This window comes from Oncorhynchus mykiss, chromosome 25 (genome assembly GCF_057628025.1).
Source record: "Oncorhynchus mykiss isolate SJ-2025 chromosome 25, ASM5762802v1, whole genome shotgun sequence".
In the NCBI taxonomy this organism is placed as follows: Eukaryota; Metazoa; Chordata; class Actinopteri; order Salmoniformes; family Salmonidae; genus Oncorhynchus; species Oncorhynchus mykiss.
Window position 1 is genome coordinate 63,311,141 of NC_143046.1, and position 24,318 is coordinate 63,335,458.

General features: G+C 43.6%; 1 protein-coding gene and 1 pseudogene across 5 annotated transcripts; both read left to right on the plus strand.

The window, feature by feature from the left end:
- The first annotated feature begins 642 nt into the window (after positions 1 to 642).
- LOC149972087 (C-1-tetrahydrofolate synthase, cytoplasmic-like) lies at positions 643 to 13,137 on the plus strand (annotated as a pseudogene). Its single transcript, XR_016491550.1, has 12 exons — positions 643 to 741; positions 827 to 907; positions 1,274 to 1,333; positions 1,438 to 1,491; positions 1,652 to 1,812; positions 4,558 to 4,677; positions 5,587 to 5,701; positions 7,555 to 7,666; positions 11,320 to 11,461; positions 12,052 to 12,135; positions 12,388 to 12,561; positions 12,908 to 13,137. The product of XR_016491550.1 is annotated as a C-1-tetrahydrofolate synthase, cytoplasmic-like (transcript).
- Positions 13,138 to 13,150: 13 nt separating this feature from the next.
- Positions 13,151 to 22,560, plus strand: LOC110504198 (uncharacterized). Of its 4 annotated transcripts, none has more exons than XM_090220715.1 (11): positions 13,151 to 13,442; positions 13,681 to 13,804; positions 13,992 to 14,059; positions 14,497 to 14,602; positions 15,511 to 15,552; positions 16,033 to 16,133; positions 16,230 to 16,408; positions 16,625 to 16,712; positions 21,055 to 21,162; positions 21,404 to 21,514; positions 21,615 to 22,560. In XM_090220715.1, exons 1-6 carry the CDS (start codon positions 13,437 to 13,439, stop codon positions 16,038 to 16,040), a joined length of 354 nt encoding a protein of 117 aa, XP_090076841.1. In that variant the 5' UTR covers positions 13,151 to 13,436; the 3' UTR covers positions 16,041 to 16,133; positions 16,230 to 16,408; positions 16,625 to 16,712; positions 21,055 to 21,162; positions 21,404 to 21,514; positions 21,615 to 22,560. The 4 variants fall into 4 exon arrangements, with proteins under 4 accessions (XP_090076841.1, XP_090076843.1, XP_090076842.1 ...); XM_090220717.1 differs by having other exon boundaries at positions 21,055 to 21,141; XM_090220716.1 differs by having other exon boundaries at positions 16,625 to 16,677.
- The last annotated feature ends 1,758 nt before the right edge of the window (positions 22,561 to 24,318 follow it).

A 24,318-nucleotide genomic window follows, 5' to 3' on the forward strand; every position in this document is an offset into this window, starting at 1 on the left:
TTGAATGACATTTTTGTTAAATTTAACTAGGCAAGTCAGTTAAGAACAAATTGTTATTTACAATGACGGCCAAACCCGGACGACGCTGGGCCAATTGTGTGCCACCCTATGGGACTCCCAATCACGGGCGGATGTGATACAGCCTGAATTTGAACCAGGGACTGTAGGGACTTCTCTTGCAATGAGATGCAGTGCCTTAGACCACCGCGTCACTCGGGAGCCAATTATTATGTAATAGAATGTACCATTGATCTATTCCTTTTTCATGTGAGTACCGCCAAGCCAGGATGAGATGCTGACGACCCTAACATTTCTTGCTCTCTCTCTCTAATAACTGTTTAGTTGATAGAAAAGGGCCTAAAATAAGACATTTCTGAGATGCCCCTCTCTTAAGAGGCCTTCATTTGGCTGGGCTGGTGAATTTACATGGACATCACTTAGTGTAACAGTCTAATTCCTTAGCAAGACTTTCTCTGTCACATATCATATATTGCTGTCCTCTCCCACGCCAAAATAACCAGCTAATACACCCAAGGTTGCCTGTGGTCTGAGTCTCTTAGCGCTATAAGGGCTCTTTCCTAGCATTGCACTCCAGGGGTTGCTCTTTTCCATACTCCTGGAGTTGTCCCTCAGCTGGTAATCATGCTGCACCTCACCTCCTGCAAAGATCTGAGTTGTGCTGTGGACAGTTGGAGGATGGAGGTCCATGGCTTCAGTGGTGTCTGGGAACACCACGTCCCTGTAAGACTATCCAGGTTCTACCCCCGAGTAATGGTCCCCTGCTTTCTCTTTGTGAGACTGTAGCTTGTCTTATGTCCACAGCCAGGTGAGGGAGAGGCTGAAGAAGAATGTGGAGCAGATGAAGTCTCAGGACCCTAACTTTTGACCAAGACTGGTTGTGTTAAAGGTAAGAGCAAGAGTTTGTGTTTAGGGCTGCAGTTCAAATCTTGATTCTGTCCATGTAGCCTATTTTCCCATGGCCTGTTTCCTTAGATTGTCTATGGGTAGTCTTTGTATCATTTGAGTGTACTTGAGAGGGTAACGAATTTGTGTTGTCTGCTAAAAGGGATACAGAATAAAGCCTGGGGGTCATATCTTTCCTCAGGCAGATTCAGAACCACTCAGAGTGGAGAGAGGATCATTTATTCCATTCTTATACTTATATAGTTGAATTATGAAACGTAATGTACATAATAACTGACATTGGTTATTCAATCATTATTGCAACAAATGAAGAATACCTATTTTCTCCAATGTGCTGTGTACTTTTCAGGTGGGGGACTGAGATGATTCAAGCCTCTACATCAGCATGAAGCTGAAGGCAGCAGCCGAGGTAAATAACAGTAGAAAGTTTGACGTGATTATTTATGTCTGATACATGTTCCACGTTGTTCCCTGTTCACTTCATAAACTCTGTTTTTCTTGTGCCTATTGTAGATTGGAATAAATGCCACACACCTAAGGCTCCCGAGGACTGCCACAGAGGATGAGGTGAGGAGGGATCCTGAGGGGGTTGACTTCACAGCTTGCATAGTGTTTCTTCCTAGTGGTCCCTGCAGGCCACTTTCTGTCGCTCTCTTTGTCTCAGTCATTCCCTTTCTTTTGATTTCTTTCCCTTCCTCTCTCTTTTACACACCCCACATCTCTGTAGGTTCTGCACAGCATTACGGAGGTGAATGAGAACTCTGCTATCCATGGCCTCGTCGTTCAGCTGCCTCTAGACTCCATCCACAAAATAGATACTGAGAAGGTGACTAATGCTGCGGCCCCAGAGAAGGATGTGGATGGGAAAGCACTAATATGTTTCAACATGTTTGTCATGTTCTGTGTGACCAGTTTACTGTCAATCAAACTGTGATAAACTCTCAAAAACGGTTTTAATTTTATTTTGTGACACTCCGGCAAATCATGGAGATTTCACATCCACATCTTTGCCATTCTCGGAGCGTTCTAGTTGAATTTGTGAAGTATAATGACGCCACAAGCTTGGCACCCCTGTATTTGGGGAGTTTCTCCCATTATTCTCTGCAGATCGTCTCAAGCTCTGTCAGGTTGAATGGGGAGCGTCGCTGCACAGGTATTTTCAGGTCTCTCCAGAGATGTTCGATCGGGTTCAAGTCCGGGCTCTGGCTGGGCTGCTCAAGGACATTCAGAGACTTGTCCCGAAGCCACTCCTGCGTTGTCTTGGCTGTGTGCTAAGGGTCATTGTCCTGTTGGAAGGTGAACCTTCACCCCAGTCTGAGAATCTGCTCCATGGCGCTCAGGATTTCATCAAGAATCTCTCTGTACTTTGCTCCATTCATCTTTCATTCAGTCCTGACTAGTCTCCCAGGCCCTTCCACTGAAAAACATCCTCACAGCATGATGCTGCCACCACCATGCTTCACCGAAGGGATGGTGCAAGGTTTCCTCCAGATGTGACACTTGGCATTCAGGCCAAAGAGTTCCATCTTGGTTTCATCAGATCAGAGAATCTTGTTTCTCATGTTCTGAGTCCTTTAGGTGCCTTTTGGTAAACAAGCGGGCTGTCCTGTGACTTTTACTGAGGAGTGGCTTCCGTCGGCTACTCTAGCATAAAGGCCTGATTGGTGGAGTGCTGCAGAGATGGTTGTCCTTCTGGAAGGATCTCCCATCTCCACAGAGCTCAAGAACAAATCGGCGCGCGGCTGAATCTATACTGAACAAAAATATAAATGCAACATGTGGGTTGGTCCCATGTTTCATGAGCTGGTATAAAAGATCCCAGAAATGTTCCATACGCATGAAAAGCTTCTCTCAAAATTTGTGCACAAATCTGTTTACATCTCTGTAAGTGAGCATTTCTCTTTTACCAAGAAAGTCCATCCACCCGACAGATATGGCATGATTAAACAGCATGATAATTACACAGGTGCATCTTGTGCTAGGGACAATAAGACCAATCTACAATCTCCGGTTTTGTCACACAACACAATGCCACAGATGACTCAAGTTTTGAGGGAGCATGCAATTGTCATGCTGACTGCAGGAATGTCACCAAAACTGTTGCCAGTGAATTGAATGTTAATTTCTCTACCATAAGCCGCCTCATGTTTTAGAGAATTTGGCAGTACATCCAACCGGCCTCACAACCGCAGACCACATGTAACCACACCAACCCAGAACCTCCACATCCAGGTTCTTTTCCTGTGGGATCATCTGAGACGAGGCACCCAGACAGCTGATGAAACTGAGTTGTATTTCTGTCTGTAATAAAGCCTTTTAGTGGGAAAAACTCATTCTGATTGGCTGGCCCTGGCTCCCCAGTAGGTGGGCCTGGCGCCCAAGCGGGTGGGCCTATGCCCCCCCACCCCTGCCCATTCATGTGAAATGAAGTCACTACAGAGAAGTCACTACAGTCCCTGGTTCAAATCCAGGCTGTATCACATCCGCCCGTGATTGGGAGTCCCATAGGGCGGCACACAATTGGCCCAGCGTCGTCCGGGTTTGGCCGTCATTGTAAATAACAATTTGTTCTTAACTGACTTGCCTAGTTAAATTTAACAAAAATGTCATTCAATTAAAAAAATACTGTATCAAGGTTGGGAATACGCCGACATTAACAATAGAATGAAACATTATTGTTCTGTAGTAGCAGCTTCACCCAGGATGTTTTCTCAATATTCCCTTCAAAGCTGCAAAAAAATGGGGGAATTATGTAATTTTATACTAACACAATTGCTCAGAGAAAGATTTTGTTTAATGTGAATAATGATGAGTAATCGTGAATAATGATGAGTACCCCCAAGATATGCTAACCTCTCACCATTACCAATAACGGGGGTGTGATCTTTGACCTCTAACTTTCTCACTCATCATTATTCATGACTCATTCAGGATTATCTATGATCATGATAGGATCCACATTAATATAGTAGTGTTTAGAACCACTAGGCTACCCTGGGGTAGCAGGGCAGTTAGAGCGTTGGGCTAGTAACCGGAAGGTTGCAAGTTCAAATTCCCGAGCTGACAAGGTACAAATCTGTCATTCTGCCACTGAACAGGCAGTTAACCCACTGTTCCTAGGCCGTCATTGAAAATAAGAATTTGTTCTTAATTAACTGACTTGCCTAGTTAAATAAAGGTAAAATAAAAACATATTCTATTCTTATTTAGAATAAAAATGACTCCAAAATGAACTACAAATGCATCCAACAAGTTTGTAGCATCAGAAGCATGTTGTGAATATGGGACCAAATACTAAACTTTTGACCTTTTATTTCTAAGAATCTTTAAGGTTGTCAATAATTTCGACCCCCTACTTTGTTTTAGAAAAAATATGACTTATTAAACAAAAGCTCTTTCTCTGAGCAATTGTATTAGTATAAAATTATATAATTTCCAGAATGTTTTTGAGCATATAATATAGCTTAGTATTTGAATAAACTATTTAAAAAAAATCATTATTGCTCATCTTTATCAAAGGTGTCAATAATTTCGGACCCCACTGTATGTGTAAGTATGACTAACTCTTAGTGGTTAGAATTGTTGATCAGAAAACGGATGCTGATAATGAGTGTACTGTTTGTGTGTTCCCAGTCTGACTAGTATAAATGCAGGGAAATTGTCCTGTGGGGACCTGGGTGACTGTTTCATCCCCTGTACTCCTAACGGCTGCATGGAGCTCATCAGACAGACTGGTGGGTACAGTGGAGAAAATAGGACTAAATGCCAGTCAGCTGAATCACTTGACTTGAATGATAATGCAAAATATAGATTTCCGCCTAAATAGACATAGCCAAAAGTTATAATTTTTCATGATGCCCATAAACAAAAACTAGTAATGCTGCCTAGTTCTAGAAAGGACGGGAACTCACCTTTCTGGTAGAAATAATTATAAATTGCTGAGTTGAACTCACTTTTGAGGTGTTCTCAAGTACAAGCTCAAGTACATCTTACAAATATTGTGAAAATATAACAAAAATCTTCAACAAAAGTGTGGAAAAACGACTTGAAATGACTGAAAAGCTTTTAAAATATAGTAACAATCAAATTACGAATGACTTATAAGATTTCAATTTTCTTAGAACTGGAAAATAAATATGATCATATTTAGTTAGTGTACAAATGTGGCCCCATTTCATATAACTGATGACAGAGCATTTTCTGTAAAGTCTCCTCTGAGTGATGCAGAGACACCATTCAAATTGCTGCAGACTCGTTAGAACTTCAGCTTTATGCACAAAGTGACCAAGTGAAAGTGGTTATAATGAGATGAAACCACAACTGCTGGAATCGCTAGACTGTCCTCTTTCATATGCAGTCTCCAAGGTTGGGCTCCCGTCATTTAGAGGGAGAGCAAATATATTATTTGTCTGGATAGGCCAGACAATGTGACACGTCATTCCCTATGCAAATGTAGAGTGTGAAACCTGACACTTCAAGTCTGCTCCGCTGACAGAGTGGTTGTGGAGAGCGGACAGCTGGGGCTTTCTGGTACTATAAGGCACTGGACCCTACGACTTTCAGATCACTTTGTACACCAAAATGTCAGTCAGAACCAGTCCAGAACCGCTCAAAGTTCATAAGAGGTATGTAAAAGTGCTCAATTTAATGATTGTGTGTCGGTGTAGTAGTGATTGGCCGCAGTAAGATAGTGGGTGCGCCCATGCATGACCTGCTGCTGTGGAACCACGCTACCGTGACAACCTGCCATTCAAAAACTGCTGACCTCGCTGCTGAGGTAAACCCAAGCCCAGAACATGTCACACGCTCACTCAGAACATGAACACACTCACAACCATAACCTGTCATATACAGGCCATTACTACATCCAACTCGTCACGATCATGTATACAGGTACAGTGCCTTGCGAAAGTATTCGGCCCCCTTGAACTTTGCGACCTTTTGCCACATTTCAGGCTTCAAACATAAAGATATAAAACTGTATTTTTTTTGTGAAGAATCAACAACAAGTGGGACACAATCATGAAGTGGAACGACATTTATTGGATATTTCAAACTTTTTTAACAAATCAAAAACTGAAAAATTGGGCGTGCAAAATTATTCAGCCCCTTTACTTTCAGTGCAGCAAACTCTCTCCAGAAGTTCAGTGAGGATCTCTGAATGATCCAATGTTGACCTAAATGACTAATGATGATAAATACAATCCACCTGTGTGTAATCAAGTCTCCGTATAAATGCACCTGCACTGTGATAGTCTCAGAGGTCCGTTAAAAGCGCAGAGAGCATCATGAAGAACAAGGAACACACCAGGCAGGTCCGAGATACTGTTGTGAAGAAGTTTAAAGCCGGATTTGGATACAAAAAGATTTCCCAAGCTTTAAACATCCCAAGGAGCACTGTGCAAGCGATACTATTGAAATGGAAGGAGTATCAGACCACTGCAAATCTACCAAGACCTGGCCGTCCCTCTAAACTTTCAGCTCATACAAGGAGAAGACTGATCAGAGATGCAGCCAAGAGGCCCATGATCACTCTGGATGAACTGCAGAGATCTACAGCTGAGGTGGGAGACTCTGTCCATAGGACAACAATCAGTCGTATATTGCACAAATCTGGCCTTTATGGAAGAGTGGCAAGAAGAAAGCCATTTCTTAAAGATATCCATAAAAAGTGTCGTTTAAAGTTTGCCACAAGCCACCTGGGAGACACACCAAACATGTGGAAGAAGGTGCTCTGGTCAGATGAAACCAAAATTGAACTTTTTGGCAACAATGCAAAACGTTATGTTTGGCGTAAAAGCAACACACCATCCCCACTGTCAAACATGGTGGTGGCAGCATCATGGTTTGGGCCTGCTTTTCTTCAGCAGGGACAGGGAAGATGGTTAAAATTGATGGGAAGATGGATGGAGCCAAATACAGGACCATTCTGGAAGAAAACCTGATGGAGTCTGCAAAAGACCTGAGACTGGGACGGAGATTTGTCTTCCAACAAGACAATGATCCAAAACATAAAGCAAAATCTACAATGGAATGGTTCAAAAATAAACATATCCAGGTGTTAGAATGGCCAAGTCAAAGTCCAGACCTGAATCCAATCGAGAATCTGTGGAAAGAACTGAAAACTGCTGTTCACAAATGCTCTCCATCCAACCTCACTGAGCTCGAGCTGTTTTGCAAGGAGGAATGGGAAAAAATGTCAGTCTCTCGATGTGCAAAACTGATAGAGACATACCCCAAGCGACTTACAGCTGTAATCGCAGCAAAAGGTGGCGCTACAAAGTATTAACTTAAGGGGGCTGAATAATTTTGCACGCCCAATTTTTCAGTTTTTGATTTGTTAAAAAAGTTTGAAATATCCAATAAATGTCGTTCCACTTCATGATTGTGTCCCACTTGTTGTTGATTCTTCACAAAAAAATACAGTTTTATATCTTTATGTTTGAAGCCTGAAATGTGGCAAAAGGTCGCAAAGTTCAAGGGGGCCGAATACTTTCGCAAGGCACTGTATATATGTCACATACAGATCCCATATACAGCAGCACTAATGTACATTAGATTGACAGACTCATTCCACGAAAGACACTAATATAGTATTTTGAGGAGATCCATCCAATCCCCTCTTTGCAGGTGGGAAGAGCTGACATCTTGGTGGTTGGGATCGGGAAAGTAGAGATGGTGAAGGGAGATTGGGTAAAGAAAGGAGCGGTGGTCATCGACTGTGGCATTAATCACATCCTAGGTTAGTTAGTGTGGTCCCCTCCATTGGTTTCCCTTTTGACAAGTATTCTTTCTTTTTAGAACAAATATGTGCGCTAACCATTAGTGTGTCATCAGTTCTCCATGGAGCTAGCAACTTTTACTTCCGGCGCCGACAGAGATGGCCGCCTCGCTTCGCGTTCCTAGGAAACTATGCAGTTTTTTTTTTTTTTACGTGTTATTTCTTACATTAGTACCCCAGCTCATCTTAGGTTTCATTACATACAGTCGAGAAGAACTACTGAAGATAAGATCAGCATCAACTCACCATCAGTACTACCAAGAATATGTTTTTCGCGACGCGGATCCTGTGTTCTGCCTTACAAACAGGACAACTGAGTGGATTCCATGCAGCGACCCAAAAAAAAAACAACTCCGAAAAAGAGGGAAACGAGGCGGTCTTCTGGTCAGACTCCGGAGACGGGCACATCGTGCACCACTCCCTAGCATTCTTCTTGCCAATGTCCAGTCTCTTGACAACAAGGTTGATGAAATCCGAGCAAGGGTAGCATTCCAGAGGGACATCAGAGACTGTAACGTTCTTTGCTTCACGGAAACGTGGCTCACTGGAGAGACTCTATCCGAAGCGGTGCAGCCAACGGGTTTCTCCACACATCGCGCAGACAGAAACAAACAACTTTCTGGTAAGAAGAGGGGCGGGGGCGTATGCCTTATGACTAACGTGACATGGTGTGATGAAAGAAACATACAGGAACTCAAATCCTTCTGTTCACCTGATTTAGAATTCCTCACAATCAAATGTAGACCGCATTATCTACCAAGAGAATTCTCTTCGATTATAATCACAGCCGTATATATCCCCCCCCAAGCAGACACATCGATGGCTCTGAACGAACTTTATTTAACTCTTTGCAAACTAGAAACCATTCATCCGGAGGCTGCATTCATTGTAGCTGGGGATTTTAACAAGGCTAATCTGAAAACAAGACTCCCTAAATTTTATCAGCATATCGATTGCGCAACCAGGGGTGGAAAGACCTTGGATCATTGTTACTCTAACTTCCGCGACGCATATAAGGCCCTGCCCCGCCCCCCTTTCGGAGAAGCTGACCACGACTCCATTTTGTTGATCCCTGCCTACAGACAGAAACTAAAACAAGAGGCTCCCACGCTGAGGTCTGTCCAACGCTGGTCCGACCAAGCTGACTCCACACTCCAAGACTGCTTCCACCACGTGGACTGGGACATGTTTCGTATTGCGTCAGACAACAACATTGACGAATACGCTGATTCGGTGTGTGAGTTCATTAGAACGTGCGTTGAAGATGTCGTTCCCATAGCAACGATTAAAACATTCCCTAACCAGAAACCGTGGATTGATGGCAGCATTCGCGTGAAACTGAAAGCGCGAACCACTGCTTTTAATCAGGGGAAGGTGTCTGGTAACATGACCGAATACAAACAGTGCAGCTATTCCCTCCGCAAGGCTATCAAACAAGCTAAGCGTCAGTACAGAGACAAAGTAGAATCTCAATTCAACGGCTCAGACACAAGAGGCATGTGGCAGGGTCTACAGTCAATCACGGACTACAGGAAGAAATCCAGCCCAGTCACGGACCATGATGTCCTGCTCCCAGGCAGACTAAATAACTTTTTTGCCCGCTTTGAGGACAATACAGTGCCACTGACACGGCCTGCAACGAAAACATGCAGTCTCTCCTTCACTGCAGCCGAGGTGAGTAATACATTTAAACGTGTTAACCCTCGCAAGGCTGCAGGCCCAGACGGCATCCCCAGCCGCGCCCTCAGAGCATGCGCAGACCAGCTGGCCGGTGTGTTTACGGACATATTCAATCAATCCCTATACCAGTCTGCTGTTCCCACATGCTTCAAGAGGGCCACCATTGTTCCTGTTCCCAAGAAAGCTAAGGTAACTGAGCTAAACGACTACCGCCCCGTAGCACTCACTTCCGTCATCATGAAGTGCTTTGAGAGACTAGTCAAGGACCATATCACCTCCACCCTACCTGACACCCTAGACCCACTCCAATTTGCTTACCACCCAAATAGGTCCACAGACGATGCAATCTCAACCACACTGCACACCGCCCTAACCCATCTGGACAAGAGGAATACCTATGTGAGAATGCTGTTCATTGACTACAGCTCGGCATTCAACACCATAGTACCCTCCAAGCTCGTCATCAAGCTCGAGACCCTGGGTCTCGACCCCGCCCTGTGCAACTGGGTACTGGACTTCCTGAAGGGCCGCCCCCAGGTGGTGAGGGTAGGCAACAACATCTCCTCCCCGCTGATCCTCAACACTGGGGCCCCACAAGGGTGCGTTCTGAGCCCTCTCCTGTACTCCCTGTTCACCCACGACTGCGTGGCCACGCACGCCTCCAACTCAATCATCAAGTTTGCGGACGACACAGCAGTGGTAGGCTTGATTACCAACAACGACGAGACGGCCTACAGGGAGGAGGTGAGGGCCCTCGGAGTGTGGTGTCAGGAAAATAACCTCACACTCAACGTCAACAAAACTAAGGAGATGATTGTGGACTTCAGGAAACAGCAGAGGGAACACCCCCCTATCCACATCGATGGAACAGTAGTGGAGAGGGTAGCAAGTTTTAAGTTCCTCGGCATACACATCACAGACAAACTGAATTGGTCCACTCACACAGACAGCATTGTGAAGAAGGCGCAGCAGCGCCTCTTCAACCTCAGGAGGCTGAAGAAATTTGGCTTGTCACCAAAAGCACTCACAAACTTCTACAGATGCACAATTGAGAGCATCCTGGCGGGCTGTATCACCGCCTGGTACGGCAACTGCTCCGCCCTCAACCGTAAGGCTCTCCAGAGGGTGGTGAGGTCTGCACAACGCATCACCGGGGGCAAACTACCTGCCCTCCAGGACACCTACACCACCCGATGTCACAGGAAGGCCATAAAGATCATCAAGGACATCAACCACCCGAGCCACTGCCTGTTCACCCCGCTATCATCCAGAAGGCGAGGTCAGTACAGGTGCATCAAAGCTGGGACCGAGAGACTGAAAAACAGCTTCTATCTCAAGGCCATCAGACTGTTAAACAGCCACCACTAACATTGAGTGGCTGCTGCCAACACACTGATACTGACTCAACTCCAGCCACTTTAATAATGGGAATTGATGGGAAATGATGTAAATATATCACTAGCCACTTTAAACAATGCTACCTTATATAATGTTACTTACCCTACAGTATTCATCTCATATGCATACGTATATACTGTACTCTATATCATCGACTGTATCCTTATGTAATACATGTATCACTAGCCACTTTAAACTATGCCACTTTGTTCACATACTCATCTCATTTGTACATACTGTACTCGATACCATCTACTGTATCTTGCCTATGCTGCTCTGTACCATCACTCATTCATATATCCTTATGTACATATTCTTTATCCCCTTACACTGTGTACAAGACAGTAGTTGTGGAATTGTTAGTTAGATTACTTGTTGGTTATTACTGCATTGTCGGAACTAGAAGCACAAGCATTTCGCTACACTCGCATTAACATCTGCTAACCATGTGTATGTGACAAATAAAATTTGATTTGATTTGATTTTTATTTATGGGTAAAGTTTAGGGGCACTTCTGCTTGTTTTGACCTTCTAAGATGGGACGAGGCCCAGTGGGAAGCACGAGGTGGGGGATGTGCAATACTCCTCTGCTAAGGAGCAGGCTGGCTTCATCACTCTCGTACCAGGAGTGGAGCCCTTGACTGAACACAGGTTGTCTGTATGCCTCAAGAATACGGTAGCCCACCAAGCTAAAGCCTTGGAATACAAGTCCTCAGATCTCAGCCAAAGTTACTCATGACGTGAGTGTAGCTTACCGATCCACCTCTGCTACGAAGGTAGTGTCACCCCTACTAGTAATTACACAAAACACTTCAGCTCCAAAATTCATCCTGTGAGAATTCACATTTCAGGGGAAAAGTTGGTGGTCATTTTGTTTGTGATGGAGCAACTCCCTGTCCTGTGGCCTTATCAATGTTATTCACCTGTTTCCGCAGCATGACATTATGGAAAAAACAGACTGTGGAGCATTTTGTTGTAGATAAGGTGTTCCTTCAGAAGCTAATTTCCCTCTGTCTGGTAATCCTCTGAGCTGAGGCAATTGCATTCTAACGACATGAATGAATGGAAAGCAATTTTTATTTTTATTCACTTTTATGGCACTCTGCAGTCCACGGTTGCTCAGAGCACATTTCCTTAGAATTAATAGCTTTTGTCCATAAGGCAGAACCATAGCAAATTGCCTTCGAGTTATGTACAAATTCCAAGCTGAACGTGTAGTCAGAGCTTTTTATTGGCTGTGTGGTTTGCGACTTTTCTTCATCTCCAGAACACAGTGCCAAGCGATTCCTGGAGTCTCACCAGCCAGGCAAGTGGAGCATCACCTACATCAAGCTCAACCTGCCTGTGCCAAGGTTGGTCCCCTCATCCTCTGCCTACCTTCTCTGATGTGGAATCACTCTATTTCGTAGTCACTTAGTCATACTTTTAATACTCCTCCATACTGTTGCTGAATAATTCAAGCATCCACTAACTGAGGAGGCTCTAGTCTTGAGTCTCTACCTTCATGGTGGAAAGCCCTAAACCTGATCCTCAGAGGCTTGCGGAACATTTTCTGTCTGCTGTTACTGCTGACTAGATGAGTGTGACCCCACTGTGGCCCTTAGTGACATCGTGATCTCACGTTCCTGCGCACTCAAGCCCATCGACCGGATGGCCAGGGAGGTGGGGCTGCTGTTGGAAGAGGTGGAGCTCTATGGGAAGACCAAGGCTAAGGTGCAGCTGGACATCCTCAAACGCCTGCGGGCACAGCCTGATGGGAAATACGTGGTGGTCGCTGGGTACGCTGTCTGTCTGTCTCGCTAGTTATTTTGTACTGGGTACAATAACCTTTTGTTCTTGACTTGAATCTGTTATTTTTCTTTCATGCTGTAGGTGTAATGTACAAATGTGCTCCTTGTCACTACAGTGGCCTGGTACAGAACTCTTGATTCATCAAGATTGATGATCTGTTATGCTCTTTGAAACTTTACAGTGTTAATGTTATCTGTATCTCTAGAATCACCTCCACCCCGCTTGGGGAGGGAAAAAGCACCACCACCATAGGACTGGTCCAGGCTCTGGGGGCTCACATGAAGCTTACTGTCTTCGCTTGTGTCTGACCATATAGCTTAATTCTGATTCCAGTTCAACCTCCACCTCACTGGCGATATCCATGCCATCACAGCTGCCAACAACCTGGTGGTGGCAGCCATTGACGCCCGCGTGTTCCACGAAGCCACCCAAATAGACAAGGTGAACTCTCTCTCTCTCGACCTCTGTTGACCTCTGTTGTTGAGAAAGATTGCACTGCACAAAGTGGTATTTCATGTTTGATGAATGTGTGTCAGTCCATTTCTTATCTTTCTCACTTATTACCTCTCCCACAAGCTTTATATAACCGTCTGGTCCCCCTTAGTGGAGGTCAGCGGATGTTCTTCCCCATCCAGATAAACAGACTGAAGTTAAAAACATCAGAACAAAGAACGGCTCATTGGATGACAATTGGATAATGACGTTATCATCTTGGCTGTGCTAGTGAGAGAATTTCTCTGCAAGTGTCTGTGTGTATGACTCCTATAGAGAGTGTGCATTGAAAAGACTGACCCCACCACTCTCACTGAGGAGATCAACCGCTTCGCCCACCTGGACATGGACCCAGACTCTCTTACCTGGCATGGAGGTACTGGAGATGCACTGTGTCTGGGAGACACAAGCAGCTGTTATTGTGCATACTGCATATTATCAAAAATCATGAGAAATATAATGTTTTATGGGTCTTTGCGTCATTTTCAGTGTTGGACACCAATGATCGTTTCCTGAGGAAGATCACCGTTGGCCAATCACCGACTGAGAAGGGACACACTAGTTTACCATTAGTTAGTCACCTAATACTGACATGTTCTGTCCCTCAACCCCAGGCCCAGTTCAGTATCTTGGTGGCCAGTGCTGGATCTCACCAGCAGCCTGGAGGACATGGGCCAGCGCCTGGCCAAGGTGGTGGCCACCAGCCGCAGCGGGCAGCCCATCACCACAGAGGATCTGGTCAGTGGCCCTAGTCTTTTTCCTTCACTGTTAACCAATACATAGGCCGTCAACACATTCAATTGCTCTGTTTTTGACAACATTTTACTGTGGTTGTGCAATGATCAGTGGTTGGATTGAGGTTTGTGATGAGTGCTTGTTGATTCTGGGCTTGAAAGGTTCTTCCTATGCTTTCACTCTGTACAAGGTGTGAGCGGAGCCCTGACTGTGCTGAAGAGGGATGCCATCAAGCCCAACCTGATGCAGACTTTGGAGGTGGGTGGGGGCCACAGAGCCGGGGGGGCTGAACTGTACTGGCCCGGCGACTGGAGGAGAGGGAAGCAAAGCAGTGTGGGAAAATGGGTTTTAGATTTATTTAATTGGTTAGGGTAGTGTGGATGTGAGGCTTCCTACATTATCCCGGAGCAGTGATAACGCAGTCTGGAATAGACAGAAGGCATCTGCTTGTGGCTGTTTTTTAGCTTAGTTACTAATCCCCTATATCTCTTTTGAGAAGTACAGAGGCAGGATTTGGTCTAATCAACAGATATTTCAAAGCCTAGAACTTGCTTAGCTAAACTTATGTTGACTGCAGATAAGGGATTCTGAGTCAGTATGGCTTTTGATGTGGTAGACTGACTGCTGTGAGTCTGAGTGGTGACATTGCCACAGTCTGTATGTTCTGCTGCTGTGTGAGGCATTTCTCTCAACAGAAAACACCCGTGTTCGTCCATGCCGGACACTTCGCCAACATCACCCATGGCAACTCCTTGGCTGATAAGATGGCCCTGAAGCTGGTCGGCCAGGAGGGCTTTGTGGGTAAGTGGAGCTAAAACACACAGCCTCTACCTTGGCAAGAAACAAAGCTATGAACGAGTCATGCAATGTGAGTGTTGGTTGTCTCTCTCATGGGATAGCAACGGTGGCTGGGTTTGGTGCTTCCATGTCGGCATTCTTCAACATCAAATGCCGCTACTCCGGCCTCACGTGGTGGTGCTGGTGGCCACTGTCCGAGCCCTGAAGATGTTTTATAAATTGTTTTTATTTTACCTTTATTTAACTAGGCAAGTCAGTTAAGAACAAATTCTTATTTTCAATGACGGCCTAGGAACGAACAGTGGGTTAAACTGCCTTGTTCAGGGGCAGAACCACAGATTTGTTTTACCTTGTCAGCTCAGGGATTCGATCTTGCAACCTTTTGGTTACTAGTCCAACGCTCTAACCACTAGGCTACCTGCCGCCCCATGCACGGAGATGCATGGAGATGGGCCAATGGTGAGTGACTGCACAGTTTTACCGGGGGTCTCTGAATATCTTTCCATCTCTGTCCTAACGGTGGTGACAACGGGCAGCTTTCAGAAAGACTGCTTCAGAAAAAACTATCGAAGGACAGGTTTTTACCCTCAAAGGAAAAAGAATGGTTGCTCACTGCAGTGAATTATAATCATCAGATCAGCCTAGAGAATGTTCACACGTTATTGTCACATATCTTCTCGTATGGAATGTTCTATCCCGCGTCAATGAATGCAGGTGCACTGCTGAGAATGTAATTACATTTCCTGCTGTTTGGCGGTCACACAGGAAGACCTCATTCATATTCACTCTGCTGCTGCTTTAGCTCTATCCCCACAAACACTACTAAGTTTCATGTCATTGGGTAGGGATTGATCCCATAATTGCTTATGCTAGTTTGGTGGCTTTTTGACTGGACTTCTCCCTTGCTGCAGGTTACTGCTGGACTGCCCCTGCCCAAAGAATATGTGGAAGAGGTAAGACACTACTTCGCCCCTCACCCCCACTGTCTTAACTTCACCCCCTCCCCCTTCACACCTCAGCACATCAATGAAAGGGCATCTATCCTAAATGTGTCACTTCCCCTTTATGAAAATGTTTTGTTAGTGCAGAGGATGGGTAATATGTCATTATGTCTTGGTTGTAAGACTCAATCATTCATTAGAAGGCATCAAGGGCATGAGCGTGGTATTTGCTCTGTCTTGTGACCTGGTTTAATTCTCATCTGATGCTATTAGTTGATCTGAATTACCCAGGCCCATCCATTATGGAGTGCAATTAGGTCCAGTTCACAAGCTCCCTTCATTTACATGGACCAGTGCATACTGCTGCACTTAACTTGGCTGCACTTAACTTGCTCGTCAAGGTCACTGGGGTTTCTCTACAAAGGCAGAGTATACACAATATGTTATGTAATGGCTATATATCAACAAGACCCATTGTGTGTTCTTGCGTAGAACCTTGAGCATCTCGGAAAGGGCTGCAGTAACATGAGGAAACAGGTGGAAAATGCCACACACTTTGGAGTGCCAGTGGTGGTGGCAGTCAACGCTTTCAAGTAAGTCTTTGTCATGGTGAGCATCTGAAACTATTTTACCCCTATTGTCCTGTCTATTAGTGCTTTGACCTCTGACCTTTGTGACCCTGACTGCAGGACAGACACTGAAATCAGAGCTGGACCTGATCTGTAGCCTGGCCAAGGCAGCAGGAGCCTTTGATGCGGTGCGCTGCTCTCAATGGGCTGAAGGGGGTGCTGGTGCTGTGGCCCTGGGACAGGCTGTGCAGAGGGCTTCTGAGGCCCCCAGCGACTTCAAGTTTCTCTATGATGTAGAGGTAAAGCGAGCGTTGGACCTTACTGAAAGACCTTGGTTTTCACTTTATGACATAGGTGCATTGATTTCATCCTGCTCAGGTCGTAAAGATTTTTCTCATCTTGACTGTTCACTGGCTGGACTTCCATTCATACCATCTCACTATCAGTCTTGTGTCATGTCCGTAGATGAAATCAGTGATTCACTTCTTATGCTCCGATGACTGTTTTCATCACAGAGTATCCATACATCAACCCCATGTCACTCCATCAGTCAATGTGCGACTGACAGGTGAGGAGAGATGTGCCTGTGACCCCTGAGTCGAGGTTAGTCGAAATGTGAAATGGCTCTATTCTCCACTACAGTGGATCTGTCAGAGACAGGAGCAGGACTGCTGCTGTACGCCCCTCTGGTGATTGGTGACTGAGAGCACAAGGGGAATCAGAGGAGAGGAGCAGTGGAATATTGGTTGATTCCTGATATACAGTGCCTTGCGAAAGTATTCGGCCCCCTTGAACTTTGCGACCTTTTGCCACATTTCAGGCTTCAAACATTAAGATATAAAACTGTCTTTTTTTGTGTAGAATCAACAACAAGTGGGACACAATCATGAAGTGGAACGAATTTTATTGGATATTTCAAACTTTAACGAATCAAAAACTGAAAAATTGGGCGTGCAAAATTATTCAGCCCCCTTAAGTTAATACTTTGTAGCGCCACCTTTTGCTGCGATTACAGCTGTAAGTCACTTGGGGTATGTCTCTATCAGTTTTGCACATCGAGAGACTGAAATGTTTTCCCATTCCTCCTTGCAAAACAGCTCGAGCTCAGTGAGGTTGGATGGAGAGCATTTGTGAACAGCAGTTTTCAGTTCTTTCCACAGATTCTCGATTGGGATTCAGGTCTGGACTTTGACTTGGCCATTCTAACACCTGGATATGTTTATTTTTGAACCATTCCATTGTAGATTTTGCTTTATGTTTTGGATCACTGTCTTGTTGGAAGACAAATCTCCGTCCCAGTCTCAGGTCTTTTGCAGACTCCATCAGGTTTTCTTCCAGAATGGTCCTGTATTTGGCTCCATCCATCTTCCCATCAATTTTAACCATCTTCCCTGTCCCTGCTGAAGAAAAGCAGGCCCAAACCATGATGCTGCCACCACCATGTTTGACAGTGGGATGGTGTGTTCAGCTGTGTTGCTTTTACGCCAAACATAACGTTTTGCATTGTTGCCAAAAAGTTCAATTTTGGTTTCATCTGACCAGAGCACCTTCTTCCACATGTTTGGTGTGTCTCCCAGGTGGCTTGTGGCAAACTTTAAACAACACTTTTTATGGATATCTTTAAGAAATGGCTTTCTTCTTGCCACTCTTCCATAAAGGCCAGATTTGTGCAATATACGACTGATTGTTGTCCTATGGACAGAGTCTCCCACCTCAGCTGTAGATCTCTGCAGTTCATCCAGAGTGATCATGGGCCTCTTGGCTGCATCTCTGATCAGTCTTCTCCTTGTATGAGCTGAAAGTTTAGAGGGACGGCCAGGTCTTGGTAGATTTGCAGTGGTCTGATACTCCTTCCATTTCAATATTATCGCTTGCACAGTGCTCCTTGGGATGTTTAAAGCTTGGGAAATCTTTTTGTATCCAAATCCGGCTTTAAACTTCTTCACAACAGTATCTCGGACCTGCCTGGTGTGTTCCTTGTTCTTCAAGATGCTCTCTGCGCTTTTAACGGACCTCTGAGACTATCACAGTGCAGGTGCATTTATACGGAGACTTGATTACACACAGGTGGATTGTATTTATCATCATTAGTCATTTAGGTCAACATTGGATCATTCAGAGATCCTCACTGAACTTCTGGAGAGAGTTTGCTGCACTGAAAGTAAAGGGGCTGAATAATTTTGCATGCCCAATTTTTCAGTTTTTGATTTGTTAAAAAAGTTAGAAATATCCAATAAATGTCGTTCCACTTCATGATTGTGTCCCACTTGTTGTTGATTCTTCACAAAAAAATACAGTTTCATATCTTTATGTTTGAAGCCTGAAATGTGGCAAAAGGTCGCAAAGTTCAAGGGGGCCGAATACTTTCGCAAGGCACTGTAGGCTATGCAATGGCTTCCCACTGGGCACAAATTGGTTGAATCAACGTTATTTCAACATAATTTGTCAATGTACTGTAAAGTGGAATCTATGTGGAAAATACATTGAATTTGATCAAAGTAATCGACGTAAACTGTTGAGGGTGAAATTTAAACCACAGGATTATGTCATGGTAACCAAATTTCAACATAGGAAAAATCTTGTATAAAATATGTTGAATTTGTACCTTTAAAACGTCAGATCTTCAACGTTATATCCACTATCACAAAAAAAAGATAGGCAGGGCAGCATCTTTTGCTTGGATAGTTATATCTGTGCCACTGCCTTAGTCTGGCTTTAATTCCAGTTTGTTTGCAAATGAATAATTGATATGTTGGATTTACGTCTCAATCTCAACTAAAAACCTAAGTTAAACAATAGGACTACATCAAATCAAACTTTAAATGCACTTTAAATAAAGTTTTATTTGATTTAGTCCTATTCTTTAACTTAGATTTTTGGTTGAGATGGAGATGTGAATCCAACATATAACTTATTACTTTGCAGACAAACTGAAATTGAAGACTAGTCAGTGGCACAGATGGAATTAGCCAAGCACAATATAAATCTCCTTCAAATGTTGATATTTAGTTGCATTGACAACCAAACACAATTCAATATCACTTTTGAAATACACTATATATACAAAAGTATGTGGACACCCCTTCAAATTAGAGGATTTGGCTATTTCAGCCATACCCAATGCTGACAGGTGTATCAAATTGAGCACACAGCCACGTAACCTCCATAGACAAACATTGGCAGTAGAATGGCCCGTACTGAAGAGCTCAGTATCTTTTAATTTGGCACCGTCATAGGATGCGATCTTTCCAACAAGTCAGTTTGTAAAATGTCTGCTTGTAAGTGCTGTTATTGTGAAGTCAAAACATCTAGGAGAACTTGCCGACTCAGCCTCGAAGTGGTGAGCCACACAAGCTCACAGAACGGGACCGCCGAGAGCTGAGGCACGTAGCACGTGAAAGTCCTCGGTTGCAACACTCAATCCCGAGTTCCAAACTGCCTCTGGAAGCAATGTCAGCACAAGAACTGTTCGCTGGGAGCATCATGAAATGGGTTTCCATGGCCGAGCAGCCGCACACAAGCCTAGGATAACCATGCGCAATGACAACCGTTGTGGCTGGAGTGGTGTAAGGCTCGCCATTGGACTCTGGAGCAGTGGAAATGCCTTCTCTGGAGTGATGAATCCCGCTTGACCATCTGGCAGTCCGATGCCAGGAAAACACTACCTGCCCGAATGCATAGTGTCAACTGTAAAGTTTGATGGAGGAGGAATGATGGTCTGTGGCTGTTTTTCATGGTTTGGGCTAGGTCCCTTAGTTCCAGTGAAGGGAAATCTTAACGCTACAGTATACAATTACATTCTAGACGATTCTGTGCTTCCAACTTTGTGGCAACAGTTTGGGGAAGGCCCTTTCCTGTTTCAGCATGACAATGCCCCCGTGCACAAAGCGAGGTCCATACAGAAATGGTTTGTCGAGATCTGTGTGGAAAAACTTGACTGGCCTGCACAGAGCCCTGACCTCAACCCCATCGACCACTTTTGGGATGAATTGGAATTCCGACTGTGAGCCAGGCCTAGTCACCCAACATCAGTGCCCGACCTCAATAATGCTTATGTGGCTGAATGGAAGCAAGTCCCCACAGCAATGTTCCAACATCTAGTGGAAAGCCTTCCCAGAAGAGTAGAGACTTATTGTAGCAAAGGGGGGACCAACTCCATATTAATGCCCATGATTTTGGAATGAGATGTTCGACGAGCAGCACACCTGCTTGTGTCGTGTAAAATATATAGCCTATTAACTTGTTAACAAATGATATGCTGGATTCACAACTCCAACTCAACCAAAAATAAATTATAAAGAATGGGATTAAGCCAGTGGCTCAGATGGAACTATACAAGCAGTAGATGCATACCCTTTAAATGTTGATATTTGGTTGTGTTGTCAACCAAACACAAGTCAATATGACTTTTACATGAAATATAGTAAATAGCCTAATGTTAAGGCTATCTTACAAACTAATGTAACATTCAACCTTAAAATGAGGAACACATCCATGGCCACATTGAGGTTAATGTGACTATACATTTGTTCTTATGTAATCATATTAAGGGTGCATGTTCAAGATCTCATGCATGGGTCGTCTCAGGTCTGTGGAGATCTTCACAATTGCTGTTGCTGTTGTACTGTGCAGAATCTGGAACAGCATGTGTGACAACTAAACCAAAAATTGGACTTTGTTTTTCGATTGGAATTTGGTTGTGCTTTTATATGGTTGAAAGCATAGTGATAACACACTGGAAATTCAACTTACTCATTGACCAACGTCTCAACCAAATATTACCCAATTGTCCACGTTAAAATGACGTGGTGTGCCCAGTGGGTTGGTACTGTTGCAAATGCACTAAATTGAAACGTTGACGAATCCGTGTAGATGACCTGAACCAGTTTTATGGTACTCATATGTCATGCATATGTGTGTGTTTGTCTGTCTGAATCACTTTTAGCTGCCCATTGTGGAGAAGATCCGGATCATTTCTCAGAAGATCTACGGGGCTGATAACATAGAGCTGCTGCCAGATGCCCAGCACAAGGTGGAGCTTTACACCAAATGGGTACAATGGCTATGAGACCAAGGATTTTAATCGAGATGGTTATTTGTTTACATGATATCTGGAGCTCATTCTACTCAAGGACATGGGCCTTCCGTTGTCAACTTCATCCTTGAAGGTTCAAGAAAAAAAAAGAGACTTAAGGCCAGACTTTATTTTTGTTGGTGAAATTCTGTCAACAGACTTGCATTTCTATTTGAGGTTTTAATCTCCTTTCAATGAATGCCATTACTGTCTTGTCCAGGGCTTTGGGGAATCTGCCCATCTGCATGGCAAAGACCCATCTGTCCCTGTCCCACGAGGCGGATAAAAAGGGGGTGCCCACAGGGTTCGTCCTGCCCATCAGGTTGGCATGGTAAGAAAGCACTGGCCTCAACAGAGAATCAACTGAATCAATCTCTTGATCAGAGGACACAAATATACTGATATTGTTATTTTTTTCTGCCCCATCCTAGATGCCCACGATTCCAGGGCTACCCACAAGGCCATGTTGCTAAGACATTGACCTGGACCCTGAGACTGAGCAGGTCAACGGACTATTCTAATTGGTGCTCCACCCTGTGTACCTGAAGGAATCCGCTAACATTACAGCTATATGAACGACATCAATACAACAACCCATACTAGTTTACAGATATGCTTGATGTCTGTGATGATTCTGGATATTCTCTCTTTCGATCTCTCCCTGGTCTGTAGTCTGCAGCACCCACAACGAGCCCTAATGAAATGTGGTGGAGCAATAACTGGAAGCTTTTCCCTCCCCTGTTAATAATGTCCTTTATTTTTCACTCAGTCTCTGACGCCTGTCAATAATTCATTTTGCTCTGCCTGTGGCCACTGAAGGGTAAATGTAAAGAAACTTAAACTGTTTGTCCCTCGAGACTAACTCTGTATTAGTATTCTAGCAGGGAGAAATGACCTACTTAACATTCCTTCAATAATCACCTCTAAAAATAAACAAACCTTCCCAGAAGCTACTGTATCTTATCCCTCCAGAAGTACAGTGTTGTGTCTGATAATACTGTGCATGGCAAGGAGACCCTAGGGAGAGGGAAGTCTCAGATCATGAATTGGGTGGTTATTTGTGTGTAAATCAGACTGTCTACTGCTATGGACTGGTAAAGATTCAAAACAGAGTTGAAAATTAAGCAGAACAAATTCAGACATTGCTGCATTATAAAAACTTCTGACATTGACCATCCTTGTTGTTTAAAGATTTGTCCTAATTGTGCCTCTCTTAAATGTTTCCTTTGGTCATTCTATATTACAATATAAAATAGAAACAATGTCAAATACTGTTAAAGTACTGTACACTAATTGATTCTGTGAAATTTGAGCATGTTGCTTAAAATCAATATGACACATATCAAACGATTAAATGGAGAAAAAAAACAGTTAAAATGGAAAATGTCTCTGTTCATTGGAATTTTTGGGGGGTTTTAATATATAGCACAGGTGTGATATAATTTTTTCTAGAGTGGATTTCCCCACTGAGGAGGTTGCTGTGTGCATTAGTTTTGTGACTGGTGACCAGAGAAGCTAAAATTATTATAGAGCTGAGTCTGACATGGACCACCTGCTGGGGCTGCCATCTGCCTAGCAGCACAACTACATGCAGAATCAGAGCCAGGTAGCATGGCTGTGCAGCTAATTTAGAGAAGAGCAGGAAAAACAAACAGTACTGTAATCTTAACTATTCACAAAACGTTATATTGTATTGGCTGCAACCTTTACCCTCTTTGTCCCTGTTATTGAGACAGGTATTTATCTGTCTACACTGATTGTAGTATCAATCAGAATTGAGGGGGGTGGCCTTGGTGCATAATTATATATTGGTGCCAATTTTGTGTCAATTGAAAACAGAAATTCACAAATACAGTGCCATCAGAACGTATTCATGTCCCTTGACTTATTCCACATTGTGTTACATGCTGAATTCAAAATTGATTTTTCTCACCCATCTACACACAATTCAGAATGGCAAAAGTGAAAACTTGCTTTTAGAAATGTTTGCAAATTTATTAAAAATGAAATATGTAAATTAGATATTTCTGTAAGTATTCACACCAGAGTCAACAATTTGTTGCACTTTAGGTGGTGATTACAGCTGTGTGTCTTTCTGGGTAAGTCTCTTAAGAGCTTTCCACACCTGGATCGTGCAACATTTGGCCATTATTATTTTCAAAATGATTCAAGCTCTGTCAAATTGATTGTTGATCATTGCTAGACAACCATTTTCTGGTGTTTTGCATGTGCTTAGCTCCATTCCTTTTCTTTGTTATCCTGATAAACTCCCTAGTCCTTAAAGATTACAAGCATACCCATAGTATTATGCAATCACTTGAAAATATGGAGAGTGGTACTCAGTAATGCTATGTAATGGATTTCTCCCAAACATAACACTTTGTAATCAGGAAAAAAAGTTAATTGCTTTGCCACATTTCTTGCAGTATTACTTTAGTGCCTTGTTGCAAACAGGATGCATGTTTTGTAATATTTTCACTCTGTCAATTAGGTTAGTATTGTGGAGTAACGACAAAGTTGTTGATCCATCCTCAGTTTTCTCCTATCACAGCCATTAAACTCTGTAACTGTTTTAAAGTCACCATTGGCCTTATGGTCAAATCCCTGAGTGGTTTCCTTCCTCTCTGGCAACTGAGTTAGGAAGGACACCTGTATCTTTGTAGTGACTGGGTGTATAGATACACCATCCAAAGTGTAATTAATAACTTCACCATGCTCAAAGGGATCATCAATGTCTGCTTTGGTTGAATCTGTGTTTGAAATTCACTGCTTGACTGAGGGACCTTACCGGTAATTGTATGTGTGGAGTACAGAAATGAGGCAGTCATTAAAAGAGCATGTTAAACACTATTATTGCACACAGTGAGTCCATGCAACTTATGTTAAGCAAATGTTTACTCCTGAACTGATTTAGGTTTGCCATAACAAAGGAGTTGAGTACTTATTGACTCAAGACATTTCAGCTCTTCATTTTTAATACATTTGTAAAAATGTCAACAACAAAAATATCCACTTTGACATTATGGGGTATTGCATGTAGTCCAGATGGAAAAACATCTCAATTTAATACATTTTGAATTCTGGTTGTAAAAAAATGAATGTGAAAAAGTCAAAGGGTGTGAATACTTTCTGAAG

Excerpts from the sequence above, each read along its gene's own strand:
- LOC110504198 (XM_090220715.1), top strand. Across the intron at positions 14,060-14,496 it reads ACCTGATGCAGACTTTGGAG|AAAACACCCGTGTTCGTCCA; the intron begins GTGGGTGGGGGC and ends TTCTCTCAACAG. Across the intron at positions 14,603-15,510 it reads CGGCCAGGAGGGCTTTGTGG|GTTACTGCTGGACTGCCCCT; the intron begins GTAAGTGGAGCT and ends CCCTTGCTGCAG.